Source organism: Drosophila eugracilis, unplaced genomic scaffold (genome assembly GCF_018153835.1).
Source record: "Drosophila eugracilis isolate 14026-0451.02 unplaced genomic scaffold, ASM1815383v1 contig_2159, whole genome shotgun sequence".
Lineage (NCBI taxonomy): Eukaryota > Metazoa > Arthropoda > Insecta > Diptera > Drosophilidae > Drosophila > Drosophila eugracilis.
The window spans coordinates 327,873-349,449 of NW_024573043.1; the positions used below are offsets into that span (position 1 = coordinate 327,873).

The following is a 21,577-nucleotide window of genomic DNA, read 5'->3' on the forward strand; positions in this document are numbered from 1 at the left end:
TTTGAGTTTAAGCGATATATCGATATCATAAATCTTACCACGAAGCCATTTAGTTCTTTTTATAATTAAAGTAAGTTATTTCATAAGTAATCAAAATTTAAAACTTGTTTATAATCATACTTAATGATGAAAACATTTGTTTAACTTTTGTTATTTTTAATTGTTGTATTTACTAGAGATATTACAACATGCCAAACGTAACGTAGTCGCTATTAGTTACGTATTACAGCATTAACGTGACGTGGCCTTCAACTTTTAAATTAAATTTAAAATTATCATTTATACATGTACATATCTTAAAGAAAATGAAATTACCTAATTTATGTAATGTTAATGTTTACTTAAAATAAAAGAAAATTAGTAGTTTAATTATTCAAATTTTTGTAATAGGTACATTTTACAAAATTTTTCGTAAAATTTTAAATTGCAAAATGATGAAATGATGAATTTAATAGAAAAAGTTTCAAAATCCGCTCCTCATTTACAGTGGCTCCAAGCTTATTTCGTGCAAGAAAAAATCGAATTTTTAATTTGATACTGCTACTAAACCAGCAGAGGTATCAAAAAAATTTAAACGCAGTAATGTTAAGAATGTCGCATATTATTAAAATAATAACAAAAGTTTTTACTAATTTAAAAAAACAAAAGAATTTTTCATACAAAAACTAAAAAATAGGGCAGCTCCGACGCACAAGCTTATTTCGTGCAAGCACTTTAAGGGTTAATAACTCTAAACTAGGACTTTTAAATCCATTTTTTCTTAATACTAGTAAAAATATATTAACAAAAGCATATTTATAAGTTTTCGAGGCTGGGGGCACCCAAAAATTACGGATTAACGAGGATTTTCAAACTATGGCGCCACGAATAATAGTCAATAGTTTGTTGAGCAAAGCGAATTAGTCCTTAAACATTTTAAGGATGGGAAAACCCAGGAAATGGTTGCCTCAAGCCCTAGTACAAACCCATACATAACCCAAACGCTTTTTTACGAAAATCGGGTGGCAGAAAGGGGCGGTAATGCACCGAACAAAATTTTTAATGACCAGGAGGAGAGACGTATTGTCCCAAAAGTGAAGGAAAACCCCAAGCTTTGAACCAAATTTTCTTTCAAAATAGTTGAATATTTATTGGCATCCATGATTCCGTCAATAAAAACCAAATTTCCGGCGCCGGACACAGTAATACATGCCCAAACTATAGCATGACCACCGCCGTGCTTAGCCGCTGATTTTTTGTTTTTTGAATGTAGCTCTGTATTGGGACGCCGCCAAACATATTTCCTCCTCTGGGACCCAAATATATTACATTAGGACATTCGTCCACAAACATAACGTCGTTCCAGACCAAAATCGGACTAGTTTCAAGTTCCCTGGCGAATTTGACGCGCGCCAACTTATTTTTAGCACTTATAAAGGGCTTTTTTCTAGGAACTCGACCATTAAAGTTATGGTTCTGTAAAATGTTCCGAACTGTACCTGGGCAACATTTTTTGCCCATTTCGTTCTCGATCTCCTCAACTATTTTTGGAGCCGATAGCTTGGGGTTTTCCTTCACTTTTGGGACAATACGTCTCTCCTCCTGGTCATTAAAAATTTTGTTCGGTGCATTACCGCCCCTTTCTGCCACCCGATTTTCGTAAAAAGCGTTTGGGTTATGTATGGGTTTGTACTAGGGCTTGAGGCAACCATTTCCTGGGTTTTCCCATCCTTAAAATGTTTAAGGACTAATTCGCTTTGCTCAACAAACTATTGACTATTATTCGTGGCGCCATAGTTTGAAAATCCTCGTTAATCCGTAATTTTTTGGGTGCCCCCAGCCTCGAAAACTTATAAATATGCTTTTGTTAATATATTTTTTACTAGTATTAAGAAAAAAAATGGATTTAAAAGTCCTAGTTTAGAGTTATTAACCCTTAAAGTGCTTGCACGAAATAAGCTTGTGCGTCGGAGCGGCCTTATTTTTTAGTTTTTGTATGAAAAATTCTTTTGTTTTTTAAATTAGTAAAAACTTTTGTTATTATTTTAATAATATGCGACATTCTTAACATTACTGCGTTTAAATTTTTTTGATACCTCTGCTGGTTTAGTAGCAGTATCAAATTAAAAATTCGATTTTTTCTTGCACGAAATAAGCTTGGAGCCACTGTAAATTTGATATTTTTTTTAAAATTAAACATGAAAATCAATAAAAACATTTTTATAGGTAAAAATGCAATTCAAAATTACAAAAGCCATATTTTTAAAGGAAATCTGGAAATATTTATATTTCAATTGCACATTCACAAAAAGTAATGAGTTCACAACACAAGGGTCAGTGTACGGGCTACAAAATGCAGGGGCTAACAGATTCGGCTCCAGCCGGAAGGGGCACAGCGGGTTAATTGGAGTAATATCGGTTTTCAATCCGGAAATACCAAACAATTTCAACTTAAGTCCTAGGGTTTTGTTTTTTCTCAGGCAGATACTAAAATGGAATTGTTGTTGCGGCCAGTGCCAGGTAGTTGTGGTGCCTACTCCACGGTCACCGACTTGGCCAGATTCCTGGGGCAGTCCACGTCGCACCCGCGAAGCACGGCTATGTGATAGGAAAGGAGCTGCAGTGGAATCACCGTGAGAACTCCTTGAAGGCAGTCCACGGTCCTCGGAATCTGCAGCGACCGTGTGGAGAAGGACATCGTCTCGTTGTCGCCTTCCTGGCAAATCAGGATCGGCCTGCCCTTGCGAGATGTAACCTGTTGCAGGGCATTCATGCACTTGGTGTACACCGGATCTCGCAGAACGATCATCAGCACGGGCATCTCGTCGTCCACGAGTGCCAATGGTCCGTGTTTCAGTTCTCCAGCCAGGATTCCCTCGCTGTGCATGTACGTCAGCTCCTTGACTTTCTGTAATCCACAATTGGTATGATTAGAATGAATAATGCAGGGTAATAAAAAGCTATTAAGCCGACCAAACTTTTTAAGTCAACACATAAATTAGCTAAATTGGCGTCTACCAATACAATCTAATCATTACATTAGCTTTAGCTTATAAATTGAAGTGCACGGAGGAAATGAAATGATAACAAGTCAATTGAATTGTTGACTCAGTCATTTTCCGGCTAATTCTATCACGAAGATCTTATAAAATTGTAAATGATAAACTATAAATAAATCAGAGTTGATTTTATGACATCTATATATGCTATTCCTTACCAATGCTCCCTCCAAGCAGGTGGCGAAATTGAAGCCCCTGCCCATGATCAGGAGAGACTTGTGCTGGTATAGCTCCTTGGCCAACTCCTGCACCTGCGAGTTCAACTTCAAGACGGTCCTTATGTGCTCGTCCAGCTGGGACAATCCATCGATGATCTCCAGCCGCCGCTGCTGCAGGGACAAACGATCCTCCGACATGACCAAAGCAAACATAACCAACGAAATGAACTGAGAAGTGTAGGCCTTGGTAGAGGCTACTCCAATTTCGGGTCCAGCATTAATGTGGACACCACAGTGCGATTCCCGGCAGATGCTACTGCCCACAGTGTTGGTTACGCCCACTATGAGAGCACCTCTCTGCTTGCAATACCTTAGGGCCATTAGGGTATCGGCTGTCTCGCCAGATTGGGATATAAAGAAGCACACATCGTCTCTAAAAATCGGAGTATTCCTGTCCAGAAAATCAGAGGCTAATTCTACCATTACAGGTAATTCGGTGAGTTCCTCCAGCAGCTGCCTGGTGGCCACTGCACTGTGATAGGATGTGCCACAGGCTATGAGCATCAAGCGGCGACAACGCTTGATCTCCGGGATGTACTCCTTGATGCCACCCAGAACCACGCTCTGAGTATCGAACCTCATTCTTCCTCGCATAGTATTGACGACAGATTCCGGTTGCTCGAAGATCTCCTTCAGCATGAAGTAGTCGTAGTTGCCCTTCATGATCTGCTGGATCTCCATCTTGAGGGTGATGATCTCCCTGGCATGCGGATCATCGGAGGATTTATTTAGACGATGAATGCTGAGGGTGCCATCGTTCTTCACGGCAGCCACATCATCATCCTCCAGGTAAATTACCCTGTTAGTGTGCTCAATAACGGCTGAGGCATCAGAGGCGAAGAAGTACTCGACTTCCTTGCGTTCAAGAGGTAGAAACTCGGCACTAACATCGCCGGGAGGTAATACTTGAAAAGACTGCTGTTGTGGCTGTCCATGTGGTCGATGGGCTTTGGCATACAGGATAGGTATATGATCCGTGGCCAACTTGGTTTTGGCCTTGATGCCCACAAGCAGTGGGGATCCCCTCCTGGAAGCCACACATTCTCCTGGGAAATGCTTGGACTTAAAGGCAATGGCAAAGGCACCCTCCAGTTGTTGGATGGCTTGCTCCACGAGCTCTCCGAAAGTATAGCCAGGATGTTGTTGCCACAGGTGATGAACAAGTTTGGCAATCACCTCCGTATCCGTATCGGATTCAAAGACATATCCCCTCTTCTGCAGCAGGGTCTTGACATCCTTGTAGTTGGTGATGATGCCATTGTGGACCACCACGAAACTGTTATCCTCGTCGGATCTCTGGGGATGTGAGTTGACCTCGGAGGGCACACCATGGGTGGCCCAACGTGTGTGCGCAATACCTATGTGGGTGTCTATGGGCAGGGAGTAGTCTTGACCCAGACAAACCTCCGCCACCGCATCCTCCAGGACCTTGACCTTCCCGGTTCTTTTTACCAGGAGTATGGACTGTGCATCCCCGGAATTCAGGGCATCAATGGCAATGCCTGTGGAGTCGTATCCTCGGTATTCCAATCTCTTCAATCCTTGTAGCAGAAGATCCAAGACTTCTTGACGCGATTTAGGCGTCAAGTAATTTAAGTAAGCGAATATGCCACACATTCTGAAATTCTGTTGCTTTCCTCGGGTGATTCGTGAATTTCCACGTCGCAATGTTAACTTTTCGGTCAGCTGAGGCTGATATTTTGCTTCTGAGGCCGCTGCAATGCGTTTGTCGTGTTTTTATCGCGACACTGGCTGGAATTTTTTTGTTTTTCTCTGATAAAACAAATTATTTGCTTTTGCCCAAAAGAACACGTCTTCGCCTCGCTCTCCCGCTCGCACTCACACTTGAACCTCTTGCGCGCTCATTCACACCCACACATTTGCACATCCGCGAGTCACCATGTAAACATTGGCTTTTATGTGACCGTATCCGAGCGAGGGATGGAAAACGTTAGTGTCTGTGAAAGTTTATTTGTTTATTCACGTGACTAAGTGTGAGGTTTTTATGTGTGTTTACATCAAATATTATGAACTTCAAATATAGATAGGCTTTTATTGGGCCACATCTATAAATCACACATTATATTTAGACAATCCAATAAATTAAGATAGTACTCAAAGATTCTATTTTACAATTAACAGTTTTGTTTATTTATTATTTTTATGTTATGTTTTACATTTTTGGTGAACAATAAGTTCTTTCAATAGTCCTAGTGAACATTTTTTTTAGCCACATTAGTTGCATAGTACGTATATATGTAATACATACATTAAAAACCCAAAGAAAACTTACAAATATGTATAAATTATTAGGTTAATACTTTGAACTAAACATAGTATTTTTATATGACTTGCATTAATTGCCTATAAGCTTTTCATATAACTAACAATAATTAAAACTCACTTATCTTTTTTCCACTTTTTTATTAAAAGACGTTTGAAGTGTACTATAATCCTATATAAAATCAGGTAGTAATGAAGTCGTTATAAATCAATCGATTTCCAAACTAAAAACAACAAATGAAAGCAAAAACTCAAAAACAATATTTTAAAATGTACTAATTCTAACGTATGCATTGTATTAGATTTATAATAATTTTATAATATATAAAAAAAATTCTGTTACAGGAACTAAAATAGTATATTTTTTTAAGTTTGATATTTTTCATTGCCACTCGTACGGTCTCACTTCACAATTTGCATTTCGAGACGATCTGGCAACGTCAACATTGTGCAACGCGAAAACGGGAAGAAAGTACGTATTGAAATTGCATTTAGTGATAAAAACCGCCGAAAATTATGACGGTAAACAAGCGCGACGCGAATGCAACGCGGTCGCGATGCTTTTTTGACATTTCACTGGGCGGTTTGGGAGTGGGCCGCATTGTTTTCGAGCTTTATAGCGATGTGGCGCCGAAGACGGCGGAAAATTTCCGGGCCCTGTGCACGGGTGAAAAGGGAATAGGAATGGTCACCGGCAAGAAGCTCCACTACAAGGGGGTGATATTCCATCGCGTAGTCAAAGATTTCATGGTCCAGGCAGGCGACTTCTCCGCAGGAAATGGCACCGGCGGAGAGTCCATCTACGGCGGAACATTCGAGGGTGAGTTCCATGTCCCGACGCAATACATACATATTTTCAATGACATACATAAAAACATGTACCGTTTGTTTGTGGTGGAAAAAAATCAATACAGTGGTTATCTGATAAGAAGAACTCTAAACAAAACAAAATACACAGTCAGAATGGGAAGAGGTTTTTAAGTGGGTCTAGATAATGTTTATTGTACAGATGTTTATTTATTTTTATAGCTTTTTTATATTAAAAGAAACTGCATACACACATATAATTCAGATTTACAGTAAATCAGATTATAATAATGGACATTTAACTCTACTTTAACACTTACAGCTATAAGCTCACTGATAATTTTCAAATATGGTTTTCCCTAAAATCATATGATAAAGTTAACCGCAAAATATAAACTAAATATAGTATAAAACCTTTTAAAAGTGGTTTCTAGTGTTTAATAAGCCACTTTTGTTGTGTCTATAAAGGTCATACCCCTTTTGAAGTATTCTAAAATTGTCAGCCAATTAAACTAATTAAATCTAAAACTACCTAACAATCATCCACTTTAAACGAGAGATTTGAAATGTATAATTTGTGGACAAACCTTTGAACAACTCTTTACTGTTATTTATTTGCATGCGCAAAAAAAAACTAAAACTGCACCCAGAGAAAATTCAAAAATAAATTCTCATTTCCTGAAGTCACTTAATTTACGTTTTGGCATATATTTCCATTAAAAAGAAGTCAGAAAGGTGGATATTCATGAGAATACAGCTAAAAATACTTCTATAAAGGCAATAAAATGGGTCAAATGTGCAAATAGAAACAGCTATTAAAATTCAAATTGTCGTGCACATAAAAAATGTCACAAGCATGTCATAAATGTTATATTTTCCAGGTGTTAACTAAAATACGATAAGATTTTAAAGGTTCTTAAAAGTTTAAGACCTTCAACTACTACTTTAGGCTGAAAAATTAAACCCTATGGACGTAAACTTAATAATAATAATCATTCTTCTTATTTTAGATGAATGCTTTGATAAGAAGCACGATCGCCCTTTCCTTCTGTCGATGGCCAACCGCGGCAAGAACACCAATGGCTCCCAGTTCTTTATGTAAGTGCTCTCAACCGAGAGCCGTAACCGGCAGAGTCCGTGCTGACCCCGCCGTAAATGTAGTTTCCATTCTATTCCAGGCATTCAGCTTAAACTCTCCTTATTTTGTATCTATATTTAAACGTCTGTTGTTGTTCATTAATCTATTGCCATTTAGCCTAAGCTCGTGGGCAGTAGAATGTACTAGCGCTCCACTGACCAGCGGACAGATGCATCTGCCTTCAGCCGGCTGATGCACCACTGCCATACACCAACCCATGTGCATTTGGTCTGTGGATCCACAAGCCAAGTGAAAGACGGCGCTAGTCTTTCTGCCCCCTGGTCTTTTGGTCTTCGGTCTCTGTGTCTCTCCTTATCTCGGCTCTCAAACGACCTGGATCTTTACCGATACCTTGATTTGGATCTGGATCTCTAGGCTGGATCTGCCAGATGACGTTGATCTAGTGAGATTCATTCAACCACGTTGGTCGTGGCCAACTGCAGCAGCGCTTGTGGTTGGTGGCTGGCCAATATCCTTTGTGCCACCTCTGCTACACCTTGTAATCCTTTTAACTTTGTTGCACATGACATTGTATCCACCAACCACCTCCACAACAACAGCAACAACCACAGCTGAACCAACAACATCGATTTCAACTACAACTGCCTACTGCAGCCCAACAACCAGTTAGCCAAAGTGTAAAGAATATTTTTCTCTTCTTCTGTTTCTCATTGTAGTACAACACAGCCTGCGCCACATTTGGACAAGTATGTATTCACCTAAACTGCTAAACAGATCGCAAAGTAAACTTTATTTTCCTTGCAGTATCCATGTTGTATTCGGTCAAGTTATATCCGGTCAGGAGTTGGTGCGACAATTGGAGGATCTACCCATCGATCGGAACTCGCGGCCTTTGCAGGATGCAGCCATAGCCAACTGCGGCGAACTAGTTAGACAGACAAAGGGTACGATTAGACTGTATTCCGTTGATCACTTTTGTAATACTATCTTTTTTGTTACTTAGCCAAAAAGGAAAAGAAGCGTAAGAGGCGGTCCACGGCCACAGATGAATCAAACAGCGATGAAAGTGAAGCGGAGGTTAAGGCCGAGCGAAAAGACAAAAAGAAGAAAAGGAGCCGCAAGGAGACAAAGTCCAGCGATAGTGAAGAGTACGTGTTTAATGAAGGATTTGATGTGTATTTAATATTTGTCATATCATTTGATTGGCTTGTACAGCAATGATACCAGACGTGGAAATGGAAAGCATGATCAGAATCCACCAGATGGTCACGCGGACCACGAGGAGGGCGAGATTCATCCACTGGCAACAATTACCAAAATAGATCCTAACGAGATACCAGAGGTAAACCAATTTATAATTCATTTTCATTTTCCAACATAATCATAATATTTGTATTTTACTTTAGGTGTCAAATAAATTTTTAATGCGTTCAGAGAGATCAAGGTCTCGCGGCCGCGACGATCGTGGTGATCGAGCACAAGATCGCGATCGAGGCAGAGATCAGGACAGAGACCGAAACCGAAATAACTTTGGATGGTCAAAGAAACAGGCACAACCCACATCACGCAGTGGACGCATTGTAAAAGGTCGCGGTGTGTTTGTAAGTTTATAAACTCCAATACTACATCATATCATTTATAAAACTAAACACTTTTTTCAGCGTTTTCGAACGCCTTCACGCAGTCGATCGCGGAGCACTACGCCACCCCACTGGAAACATGCCCAAAAGCGCACTATTAAGCTTTCCGATTTGGAGCGCATTGAGGAGGAGACCAAGATGCGCGAGGAGGAAGTGAAGCGGCGGGAAAATGAGCGAAAGCGTCGCCACGAGGAGGCCTCCAAAAATCCGAAACAGTCGTTCTTCGAGCTATCCCATGCCAGCACTTACGGTGGCAAAGTGACGCCCGATAAATTATCTCCGGTTCATAGAAACAAGTCCAAAGAGATAACAGAGCGCGGCAAGCCTAAGAATAAGGAGAAGGAGAAAGCCATCGAGAAAGATATTCCGAAGGATGTGTCTCCTGTTAAGCGTCGCAAATCAATGGACATGAATGCGTTAGACTACGAACAGCAGACTGAATCGGAAGCTGAGTCCGAGGACGAGGAACGGGAGCAGCCTAAGGTGAAACCAACCAGCAAGCTGGATATCAAAGTGGTGTCCTCCACCAGCAAAGATCGTAATTTAAAACGCGATGATCGTAGGCCCGATGAGACAGCCAAATCAAAGCGAAGTCTGTCTCGGAGCCCTCGTCGGAATTCGCCTCCTCGTCGCCAGCAACGTTCACCCGCCAGGCGTCCTGGACAAAATTTTAACCAGAACCAGAATCAAAATCAGTTTAATCGTGGTAACCGTCGCAATCCTTTTGCGGATAGGGACAGGGACCGTCGACGCCGTTCGCGTTCGGGTGAATACCGTAATCGTTTTCCTCTGTCACCAGTCAGAGGAAGGGGCTCTCCTAGTGGAGAACGCCGTCGTCAGCAGCGTTCCCGAAGCCAAGGACGTAGGCAGGATTCACCGAATAACAAACGCCAACTGTCGCCAGGAAGGAATCGTTTGGAGTCACAGAGTAGGAAGCGTCACGTTTCACCGGAGAAAAAACACGAGGAGTCGTCAGTTCGAAAACGGTGGGATTCGCCGGAAATCAAGCGAGAGAATTCAAACGACAGAAAGCAAGAGGCTCCTTCAAACAAGAAGCGTGAGGATTCATCTGAAAGGAAGCGCAAAGACTCTTCCAATACAAAGAGAGGAGAATCTTCCGACAAAAAGCGAGAGGATTCTCCGGTTAAAAAGCAAGCAGAGAGTCGGAGCAGAAAGCGCTGGGATTGTGAAACAAAGCAACCGGGCTCTCCTGTAAAAAGACAGGATTCGGCAGGCAAAAAGGACTCAGAAGACAAAAAGCGTGAAGATTCCCCTGTCAAGAAGCAGGATCGCCAAGAATCGCCTGGCAAGAAGCGTGGTGATTCCGCCGACAGAAAGCAACAGGATTCCCTTGCCAAAAGACAAGATTCACCTAGTAGAAGGCGTAGGGATTCACCGGAAAGAAAGCGTAAGGATTCACCTGACAAAAGGCGCAATGATTCGCCTGCCAAAAGACGTCAGGACTCATCCGGTAGAAGGCGACAAGATTCGGATGGTAGAAGACGCCGTGAATCATCCGGAAACAGACGAAGTCGGAGCCGCGGACGTCGGCATAGCTCTTCGCGCAGTCGCAGTCCTTCGAACAGTCGCTCCCGTCGACGCCGCTCGCGAAGTCCGCTGCCTAAGCTGACCTCTGCCCTGCCCATGGCCGATGTTCGCGAAAAGGCGGCTCGCGAAAAGATGCAAAAGCGTGCGGAGGCAGCGATGCTGATGAAGGAGCATATGCGCAATGAGATCGCCAAGGAGGAGGAACGGCGATTGGAGAAGCAGCGCCACGATGACATGGAAAAGGAACGCACTACCCGCGAGCTCAACGAACTGGAGCGCCTGAAAGCAGAGACCCTAAAGAAACTGCAGGACGAGGATCGTGTGGAATCTGTTGGATCAGGAAACGATGCACCTGCGGGAAGCGAGTTCAAAACCGATGCCAATCCCACCAGGAGCAAGCGCGAATCCAGTCCAGAGGATCGGCATCGTGACAAAAAGCGCAAGCATAAAAAATCCAAGAAATCCTCTGCGCGCTCCGATTCCGATTAAAGAACGAATCCTAGACAGTAGCTGAAAATCCCAGACAGCGGCAAACCGAGTTTTGTTCCACCAATTTCAAACCTCTCCACGAAATTGCGAATGTAAAAATCTCGACACTGAAATTTTGTAACTGAGTCCGTTTAATAAAGGTAAACGTCACTGTAGTTTCCAAATAATTGTTGATTTTTGAAAAGATTTTTCAGCTCTCTCAGTATATGCTTTATATATAAAATATTCATTTTATGAATTTGTTTCTTTTTTACTATAACTACAATAAATGAAAGTCCATATTTCATTTGAATAGTTGTTCACGATCCTGAAAGTGTTATTCCTGAAACAAATTAATTTCAACATATTTTTAATTACCGAGAGGATTTGTCAGAATAGCAATTTTCCTCGTTGTTTGAACTCTCTAATTGCCAAGGGAACTTACATGCAGACACCCTCTGACCAAATTGCCCTGTGTTTGCCTAATATTCTTATATTTTATATGCATTTCCTTAAGGCCGAAAGCGACCCTTTGGTTTCGAGAGGCAAACAATGGCTAAGGAAGAAAAATAATAAAACTGCAAGTGCAACTTTTAGGTTGTTTAGGCTGTCGTTGTAGGTTGTAGGTACAAAAATATGCACTGAAAAAATGGTTTTCGCTAATGAAATATAACTATTTATTACAAATACATGTTTCAGAATTATAATTTAATAATAATAATAATAGTTAATTAAAATCATTCTACATTAGTAGAAAAGATTTTTAACAGTTAAAAGTAGTAAGAAAAACTCTAAAACAGTCAAATTTACTACATTTTCCTCAATATATAACAGCATATACAAAATGCTGTTTTTCTCCTTTTGTAGGTTGCAGGTTGCAAGTTACTGGTGTTGTTCTTGGTGTTGCGTTTAGCTAGTTGTTGTTCTTGCTGCCTAGTTGCTGGTTGCAAGTGCCACTGACAAACACAGCTGTCGAGTGCGGCGCTTAAATGGCAAGTAAACTGCAGCCGAGCGTTTGCTTTGCTAATTTTCCAGGCTTTCCGCCTTTGGAGCCTCTCCTCCTTTAGTGCCACACCTTCTCTATGCCCGCCTTAGCCGCCTCTACACTCGACAATTGTGTGGGCGTGGCTGTGCACTTGCTGCTTATTATTTGCACTCGGCAAGGCCAACAGCATAATAAATTGGGCGACAGGAGGAGGTGACGGTTGGTTTTGGTGCCGGGGTGAATCGGAAAATCTTTTATTCATGAATGCCGCCTCCTGCCACCCACTGCGTCCATAAAAATTGCACAATTTGAAGCGCTTTTCCCACTCCCATCCCCACATTCCCCACGAGCCGCTTAGTCTGAGACGTATGTCCAAAAAAATAAAAAAAAAATATATAAAAAAGAAAAGAAAACGAGGCGAGCAAGAAAAGAATTTACGCGCCTCGAGCGGCTCTCTCAAGGATTTCGGCAATGGCTCTCCTGGAGTCCTGCCCCACCCACAATTTGGCTGCAGGCGATAGTTGCATAAATCATAAAAGCCGCACTTGTTGTTGTCCTTGCACCCACACTCCCTCTGCCCTCCTCGGCTCAACCTCTTCCCTTTGAATCCTTGGCAGGACTTTACGACACTTAAGCAACGCAAGTGGGCGGTGAGAGAGTCTCCAAATGTCTGAATTTGATTGCACGGCCACAACAGCGACTTGAGAAGTGCCACTCCCCATCTCCATCTCGTTCTCTTTCGAACCATGTAAAGGATTCAACTCCTCACGAAAAACTTGGCGCATTTATTTATGAAGGTCTAAAGGTCCCCCGAAATCCTTCTCCGCCCACCGATTTCAGTCCTCAAATTCAGTTAGTGGAATATTTTGGTGGAAAGAGCAGCGATAAAGATGGCAAAAAACAGCAACAGGTTTTTATAGCTAAACAAAAACAGTGTTTATTTTCTTATCATATAGTTTATTGTTGAATAAATCTCGTCATTCATTAAATTGATTATAAATAAATAAATGAACCGCAACTAAATCATAACAATGACAGGTGGAAAAACTATTTATAATCTAGAAAAGTAGCAAAAAAATATAAACAAAAGAGCTAAAAACAAATCAACGTTCTGTTGTTATTTATTAGTTTTCAATTTATTTGATTTTTTATTAAATTAATAATATATAATTTTAAATATGTCATCTTTCTACATTAACCCTCTGAGCTGGTTGTGGTCGAATAATTTTAGGCCCTTAGGAAACTGAAATAAAGAAATGATAGCAGAGATTAGAGCGATCTAAAATGTAAAGTCTTATAATTTAAAAACTGAAAATTGAAAACAAAAACATTTTTCAAATTATAAATATGCTCTTAAAAACCACTTAATAGGATGCAGGTGCTTGATTGGCCACCTGCCACCATCGACAACTGGCCCCAAACATGCCACACTCTCACTACGACCAACAGCATTCGCAGCGGGTCAGGAGGGCCACGCACTTAATTTATGACTCGCCGTGCAATAATTCAAAGTCATAGGCCTCCAGAGACCATTCAGGGAACACTCGACCACTCATTCGCTCAAGGGGCTTTTGAGGATGGAAGGGGGTGCCACTGCCACTTCTCCTCCCACTTCGACTTCTACTTCTGCCAACACCTCGCTCTGTGGAGGCTAAGGAATTTTTAATTAAAATATTAAAGCATTGGCTGTAAGGTGTTTTTAATCTTGAAAATTGTTTTAATTGTTATTTAGGATTTGTTGCTGGTGGCTGTTGTTGTTCCTCCCTGTTTGTGGTGCAATTTATGTGCGCCTAATTAGAACAGACACTGTGGCGGTGTCAGAGGTCTTCTGGCTTGGCTGTTTTCATTCCGCTCTCTCTATCCACATTTTTTTTTCTGTTATTTTGTTTTTTTGCCTTATACAAAGCCGCTTCATAATTACCATATTTTCAAATTACCATTGGCCAGGGCCATGGCCGCCATTTTCCTTTGGGCCCGCGGGCCATAAAAGCTAATTGTATGCGTGCGTCGTCGTCGTGGCATGTGGAAGGGAGAGAATGGCGGGCAGGATGCGAGGGGCAAAGGTAAATCCTTGGCATGTTGTTCCTCGACGGTGATTTATATTTAATTGTTGTCATTATGGTCATCAAAAACCGTGTGAAGTTCCTCCGTCCTGGCTCTGGGGAGGAATGGCAGTGTCCTGGGGATGATGGAGTGCCTCAGCTGCTGTCGGGAATTCTTCGAGTGTTTCCTGGGTCAACACACTGACAGATGTCTAATTGCTGGCCATGTTTCCCTCTTAATTCATGTTTGTGATAAGGAAAATGCTCTTAGAATTTTCCAAAGAGAAAAGTATAATGGGAATGAAACAGGAGCTTCCCAGGCGCATGTCCTGTTTCCATTTCGTTCCCTGGAAACTCGATTCGAGCATCGTTCTGTGGGGCTTCGCTTCAGTCGTGGCCCGTTGATGGCTCCATTTGGTTGGCTGGTCAATGGAGAATGATGGGGGATTGTTTTGGTTTTGGTCATGGGCTATACAGATATAAATTAAATCGAGTTTGAGCCGAATATTCGATATTGATATTCATTAAAGGAAATTCAATTAAACTCGGCTTTGATTGGGTCTTGACCGAATAATTCTCACACGGTGCTCGGTGTGTCACCGGAGGAGTGACACAAACATAATTGAATAGTTGTGGATTTGATTATGCAATTGTGCCTCAAGTGGGCAAACGGAAAGTCAATTTGCCGCTGGCCATGGTAGTTCATCAGCATTCGGCCGCAGGCAGAGCAATAAATATTTTTTAATTATTCATAAAATAAAGCGAACACTTATTTGCCTGATTAATACAATTTTCCATGTCCATGTCTGTGTCCGATGTCCGATGTCCATGAGCGACGCTCTGGCACAAATTAAATTAAACTCCTCTTGTTTTTTTTATCGATATCGGTCGTTGTTCGTCGGGATCTGATGTGGATGATGTTGAAAACATCAGCCATGAACAGCACGAGCTATATTCATTAGTTGCATTAATTCAATATGAAATTCCTTTTCTCATTTGTTTTGATGTCGCTGGCCCGCATTCCACCTCAATCAACCAGTAAGCGATTGTATTTTAAATTGATTATTAATTTAAATGCGTTTTATACCCTTTCATGCGTAGCTCCTCCACTCTATCGACAGGATATACAAATAATATTCGCAATTGCAACTGAGAGCTGATAGGTGGCATATCGCGGTCATAATTTAAAAACAGCGCAATCTGATTTTAAGCCCAATATGGTGGAAAACGCATATTATTAAATTGTTCAAAAATGAAGAAAATGTATGAAATATGAAATGAAAATGAAATAAAATAAGTCATAAAAAAGTGTCAAATTGTGTTTTCAATTCATATCCTCAAATTCAATTTCATTTATTCCCACAAAATCAAACGTTCTTTGGCCACTTTTGTTTTTATTCTGAAGAGTATTTAAAACATGGATAGTTTTCCGTTTTGTCCACCATTTTTAATTGACTTATAGCATAGTTGTGGCTGTAGTTGTTACAATTATTTACAAGCGTTTGTTATTAATGAAACACGGCAATCGCAAAAATGACTGGCGTTAATGTAATTTCCTTATTTCAACAGTTGCATCAGCTTTCGCAAATTAGCCCCGGCAAAAAACAAACGTAGTAAACAGAAAAAAAAATTGAAAAAATGAACCATTTACATTCGGGTTGGAGGCGATGGATGGCCTGTTTTCCCACGAAAATGGTTTTCGTGATGAAGGGAGAAAAACAAATTACTTGGGACTTGTTTGTTTTGCAAAAATACTTTTCCATTTGCCTCGGTTTTCGTGGGGGCCTAGACAAAAGTGCTTCGAGATCTAAATAGGGCTTCGTCATTTGCAAATTCGACAGTTTTCCCCGAGCGTATCGAATCGGGCCATATAAACAGAAGCACACACACAACCGCATTTACAGGTATTGAAAGTCGAGAGGACCTCTCGAAAGTGGAGGCAGGCAGCCCACGTAAATATCGGAAAATGGGTTCCCCAACCCCAGAGATATTCCAATAAATATGAGACGGAAAATAAAATATCTCTCATTAAATGATGACAGGAGCAAATATGAAAACACGCTCAAGGCGAAAAATCATCCGACAAGCAGGGGATATGGTTACCATCGGAGATACTGAGCTTATTGCCGGGGGAAAACCACTGGTTTGGGGGCATTAATTACAACTGTCTAAGTACGATCCTGCTCGATGCCCCGACAAAGGTGGAGTGGAATGATATACAGATTCAGTGGAAGATGGGAAGGAGGAATGATACTACCACGAAAGTACTTGAGCTAAACAAATATTTAAGTTGATTGGGCGGGCGGCGCGCTAGCAAATGCAAAAAGTTTCCACTCAAGGAGTTCACCAAATTCGCATAAATTCAATGCGTGCCAGGGCAGCCGTGAACTTTTTAATGTATTTTAAAACACTTTCCACTAAACATTTTAAGCAAACTGCTTCTTCGCAGGCTTTCGTTTTAGTCGCAGTCGGAGCCGGAGTCGTCCCCTGCCAAGTTGACTTCCTGCGAGAGCGGCAAAGTTTTCGCTCCTCCGGAGTTGCAGGCAAAATCCCATGGAGGCTGAAATCAAGTATTTCATTTTGGATTCAACTGCTGTCCGGGCAGTGCAACAACTAAATGGGAAAGTATTTCAACTTGAGCAGCCCATTGCTTTCTTCAACGCCACCTTCCAAATACTCTATTGTATCCGTACTGCAGCCCTTTCATTTCGATTTTTTACCTCAAAACAAATGAACTGATAAGTGTTAAGACCTGAACAATAGTTATCAAGTGACTTTGGCTCAAGTATTATAATTCTTCGGAGTTCTTAAGTCGAATATTTCACGCCTCCTCAAGAAGGAAATTCGAGTTTCGTTAAGAGGCTGCTGCTGGCATGGCAACAGCATCAACGTGGTAATAACAATGCCAGGAATAAGAAAAACTTCTTCAACAGTTTTTCGGCCACCACCCACAAAAGTCGCCCACCTCCAGAAGGTTTTCCATTTCCCTCCTTCTGTCAGCTGCCAACTGAGTTTCGAGCAAGTTTTGCTTTACTAAAAATATATAAACTCCATTTTCGTGGGCTTTCGTGGTGCCTGGTCAGTGTGTCAATGTTTGTTTTATGTGCCTAGGCCAAAGTTGTTCGTTCTCGAGGGAATTGCCACCAATTCTCCAGGTGAAATTTTTTAATTAATTACTCTGGCTCTGGTGCTGGGCTCAAAAACTGTGACGGTTAATAATTGAGTAAATAGAATCAGAGGCAGAAACCTCTGATTCGCTCACTTTGCCATTCACACATTCGAATTAATAATGCTGTCGGTGCAAAGTCTGTGGCATTTGTTCTGAACTCAATTTGTGTGTGTACTTTATGACTCCACTTAGACCTGGTCTTAAGTTGCCAGCCATTTGCCGGGCATGTAATTGCATTAATTTATTTTCGAAAGCTAAATTATCCGACCAAACGATGGCCAAACTTTGCCATCTGGCAAATCTGGAGCAGTTCTACATGCAGTTGCTGTTGGGCTGTGATCTTTGACCACGACAACAATACCAATACGATACCCGGTAAAAGTCTCGGGCTTAACAGTAATTAAAACCCTGAAATGTTAGATGAATCCGAAAACGGCAGCATACAATTCGAAACCGGAGGAGATAGGAGCGAGAGCGGGGCTGGAGCCGAGGCAAACAAAAGTTTTCACATTTGAAATGCAGCTAGGATTTGTTTTAGTTTTTGCTTAGCATTGCATTGCATTGCATTGCTGCCAAATATTTGCAGTGGCTCAGAGATTTGTTTGCGGCACCACAGGCCGAGCTGCTTGACGGCTGCAATTGGAATTTGCTTTTAATTGTTTTTAATTAAGTATAATTTATTGTGCAAACATCATAGGGTCAAAAGACTGCTTTGGCCCAGCCAGCACTGGCCTGGTCTTACACAAATCTGCATGCTGATGCATTCAAAATTCTCCAGAGAGAAGGACACTTTTGCAACCGCCACTTTAGTTCCCAGCTTAAAAAGGTCGAAGGTCTAGCACTTAAATTTAAATAATAAATACCCCTGAAGGTTACTTGCTTTAATGGGTTTATTGATTTTACTTAGCCGTTAATGAGCTGCACTTTTCAGTCTCCCATAAAGGAATTTATTCACTTTTCCTTGCTTATTCAGCTAGACATGTTGACGGACAAGTTTCTTCGACTGCAGTCAATTTTCTTTCGCCTTCTGGGTCTGGAATTGTTGCACGACCAGGATGTCAGACGTCGATATCCCTGGAGGACCATCTGCTGCATCCTTTCGGTGGCGACTTTTTTGCCTCTGACTATCGGATTTGGTCTGCAAAATATCCAAAATGTGGAGCATCTAACTGACACACTCTGCTCGGTTCTTGTTGATTTGTTGGCCCTCTGCAAGATCGGGGTTTTTCTTTGGCTTTACGAGGAGTTTAGGTTTCTAATACAGAAGTTTCACAGCATCCTGGAAAGAGGTGAGCTGTTATAAAAAATCAGTAACTGGATTGTGATATCAATAACTATTCAGCTTTTTGCTTTAATTATGAGCATTACGAAAACCATTCCCATTTTAAATTTCTTATAAAGATGTCAACAGAAACGATTTCTAAGGACTCTCGTTTTAAGCGACACTTTGAGTTATATTGTAGCATACTTTTATGCACCTTTCTAGAAACACAAACATTGAGGAGGGTTTCACTTTGAAAGCAATTAAACATATTTCCCTCATTAAAGATCTACTTTTTGTATTACAGAAGCCAAGTTAGCGGATTGTGAAGTAATTATTAACAAGGAAAACCGGCGTGATCAGTTTGTTACTGCCTTATATTGCTACTGTTTTATGACAGCTGGTCTTTCAGCCTGCCTGATGTCGCCTTTATCCATGTTAATAAGCTACTATCGAACAGATCAACTCCAGCCGGATTTACCTTTTCCCAGTGTGTAAGAAATGCATACTCCAGTAAATCCAGAATAATACTCATTAATTTTCAGATATCCTTGGGATAATACGCATGTCTCTAACTACATTATATCTTATTTATGGAATGTGAGTGCTGCTGTGGGCGTGGCATTGCCTACAGTTTGCGTGGACACCCTGTTTTGTTCACTTACCCATAACCTTTGTGCCCTGTTTAAGATTGCCCGCTACAAAATGCTCCATTTTGGCGGCAGAAGTCCTGAGGAGACCCGTGAGAACCTGGTGCACATATTTCAGCTATATGAAGAGTGTTTGGAACTGGGACATTCCCTCAATGGATACTTCAGGCCACTTATCTTCGCCCAATTCGTGGCTGCCTCTTTGCATTTGTGTGTCCTGTCTTACCAACTATCTGCCAATATCTTACAGCCAGCAATGCTTTTCTACGCTGCTTTTACAGCAGCCATTATCAGCCAGGTTTCTATATACTGCTTCTGTGGATCGATGGTTAATACGGAGAGCCAACTATTTGGCCAGGCCATATACGAGAGCAATTGGCTTCCTCTTCTACAGGAAAACTGCCAGCTTCAGAGGTCTTTGATGATTGCCATGATGCGTGCGAGAAGAGGATGTCCCATCGATGGCTACTTTTTCGAAGCCAATCGGCAGACCCTTGTCATGGTATGATTTGTTTAATTTCTTTCGAGTTACCCCTTCAACGCCCAAAATAATCAGTATTTCGACCGTAAATGAAATGTCCTACCTCGTTTAGTTTGTAGTTTATTTCTTAAAAATTTGCAATGAGTGGGTGATAAGGTCGAAAGTTTTCGTCAATAGCTTCACAAAACAGTCATTCTTTTAGCTGTGAGTTTTGTTTTGACTAAGTTATAGGTATAATCATTTTCTGTCAAAAGTCAAAATCCTGATTTTAGCGTCAAAATAATCAGGAGTGTTGCCATAACGAAGCCAAAAATTGTCCGAATATGGAATGTTTGAACTCGTTGAATTCGTAATTAAAATTTCAGCCAAACTGCATTCACATCTAAAAAACTAAAATTTTCGCCATTTTTCGCAAATTTAATGATAGTATCCCTTACCAAAAATGAGGTAATTGGCTTCTCCCATTTTCTTCATCAAAGTGAGAGTATTATGCCTATAACTATGCAAATAATGGTCCGAATATGGAATGTCATACCTCGATGAGTTTGTTTTTTAATTTCCAGTAAATCTGTGTTCCCACCTCAAAATGTCATATTTTTGGCACTTTTTGAAAAATTTGATGATGTAACCCCTTACAAAAAATACAAAATTTAGCCAAAAATTAAAATTCCCAAAATCAAAAAACAAATGATCAGGTTTGCAAGTATTGGTCAATAGCTGCTGAAAACAGTTTTTATTTTAGCTGTGCGTCGTGTTTTGACTAAGTTATGGGGTATAAACCCGATTAAAATATTGTCATGTTCTGTACAAAGCCATAGACTTTTTAATATTACGATATACATTATTTTTAAAGAATGAGAAGAAACTTTAATGCATTTCCATTTTCCATCCACAGATTGTGCGCACTGCTTTATCCTATGTAACGCTTCTCAGGTCGCTGGCCTAGCTGCCCAGGGCACTTTCATTATTCAGGGAGCTGTTCTGGTTTGTTTTAAGTCCGGAAATATTTACAATTATGCTTTAAGCCGGTGTTGTTACAGCCAGTTGGCTAATTAAGCCATGTTAATGGCAATAACTGCTATGGAAAACCAGGAAAACCAGTGCTGGGCCTGTGTTAATGCATTTTGCATTATTGGCCTTGCTTTCAACCCCATCAGGACATTGAACGCACGTATACGTAATATTTGCAGTTGTCCGTTGTCCGCCACTGTAATTTGCTTTTGTTGTTTTTCTGTTCGGTTTTTGTTGTCCTTTTTTTTATTATTTTTTTTTGTTTTTTGTCATCCTCGCACAACATTGCGGTTGTCTGCACGTGCTCGTCGAACGATTATGTATAAAAGTGTGACATGGTCAAAGGATTTGGCCGATTTAACTTTGTTTTGGCCGATAGAAGGGCGCGCTTTACCCTTCAGTCCACCAAATGTGTGATCCCGCGTGTGTATGTGTGCATGTGTATGGATGCTGCACGTGAGTGCGGTCGGAAAAAGCCAATTGCAGTGACCGGGATTTCAGCGCATCCGCAGGCGGCGCTTTAGTCATAAACTGCACGCAACACGGCGGCTTAAGTTTAGCCGATTTTGTAATTTGTTTGTAGCCACAATGCGTTTGCTAACGGGCTCTGCTCTACACATAACAAAATTGTTTTGCCAAAACTTGCCAACAACTTTGTTGAAAACAATAAAAACATTTATGCGAATTTCACAGTAACTTTTAGTAGAAAAATATTTTAAGCTTATATCAGATAAGATAAAATTTTAATAAATTATATTACCTAATGGATTGACATATTTAATATGACATTTTCTTTTTGTGTAATTACATCAGGATAAAACTTACAAGCTGTAATGAGTGAATCAGCCATCTGGTTTATGATTCATTCGCTGATTAT

The 21,577-nt window shown here is 40.9% G+C and overlaps 3 protein-coding genes across 3 annotated transcripts; 2 read left to right on the top strand and 1 right to left on the bottom strand.

The window, feature by feature from the left end:
• Window positions 1-2,238: 2,238 nt before the first annotated feature.
• On the bottom strand, window positions 2,239-5,156 carry LOC108116077 (glutamine--fructose-6-phosphate aminotransferase [isomerizing] 2). Its single transcript, XM_017227795.2, has 2 exons — window positions 3,197-5,156; window positions 2,239-2,887 (listed from the first exon to the last, which is right to left on the bottom strand). The coding sequence occupies exons 1-2, from the start codon at window positions 4,871-4,873 to the stop codon at window positions 2,513-2,515; spliced, it is 2,052 nt and encodes a 683-aa protein (XP_017083284.1). The 5' UTR covers window positions 4,874-5,156; the 3' UTR covers window positions 2,239-2,512.
• An 806-nt stretch (window positions 5,157-5,962) lies between these two features.
• Window positions 5,963-11,277, top strand: LOC108116050 (peptidyl-prolyl cis-trans isomerase G). Its single transcript, XM_017227749.2, has 8 exons — window positions 5,963-6,359; window positions 7,357-7,444; window positions 8,162-8,191; window positions 8,250-8,389; window positions 8,449-8,593; window positions 8,661-8,787; window positions 8,852-9,046; window positions 9,107-11,277. Exons 1-8 carry the CDS (start codon window positions 6,056-6,058, stop codon window positions 11,120-11,122), a joined length of 3,045 nt encoding a protein of 1,014 aa, XP_017083238.2. The 5' UTR covers window positions 5,963-6,055; the 3' UTR covers window positions 11,123-11,277.
• Window positions 11,278-18,172: 6,895 nt separating this feature from the next.
• Window positions 18,173-20,635, top strand: LOC108115961 (putative odorant receptor 98b). The gene is made up of 4 exons (XM_017227598.2): window positions 18,173-18,586; window positions 18,866-19,052; window positions 19,104-19,710; window positions 20,585-20,635. Exons 1-4 carry the CDS (start codon window positions 18,211-18,213, stop codon window positions 20,633-20,635), a joined length of 1,221 nt encoding a protein of 406 aa, XP_017083087.1. The 5' UTR covers window positions 18,173-18,210.
• Window positions 20,636-21,577: the final 942 nt, after the last annotated feature.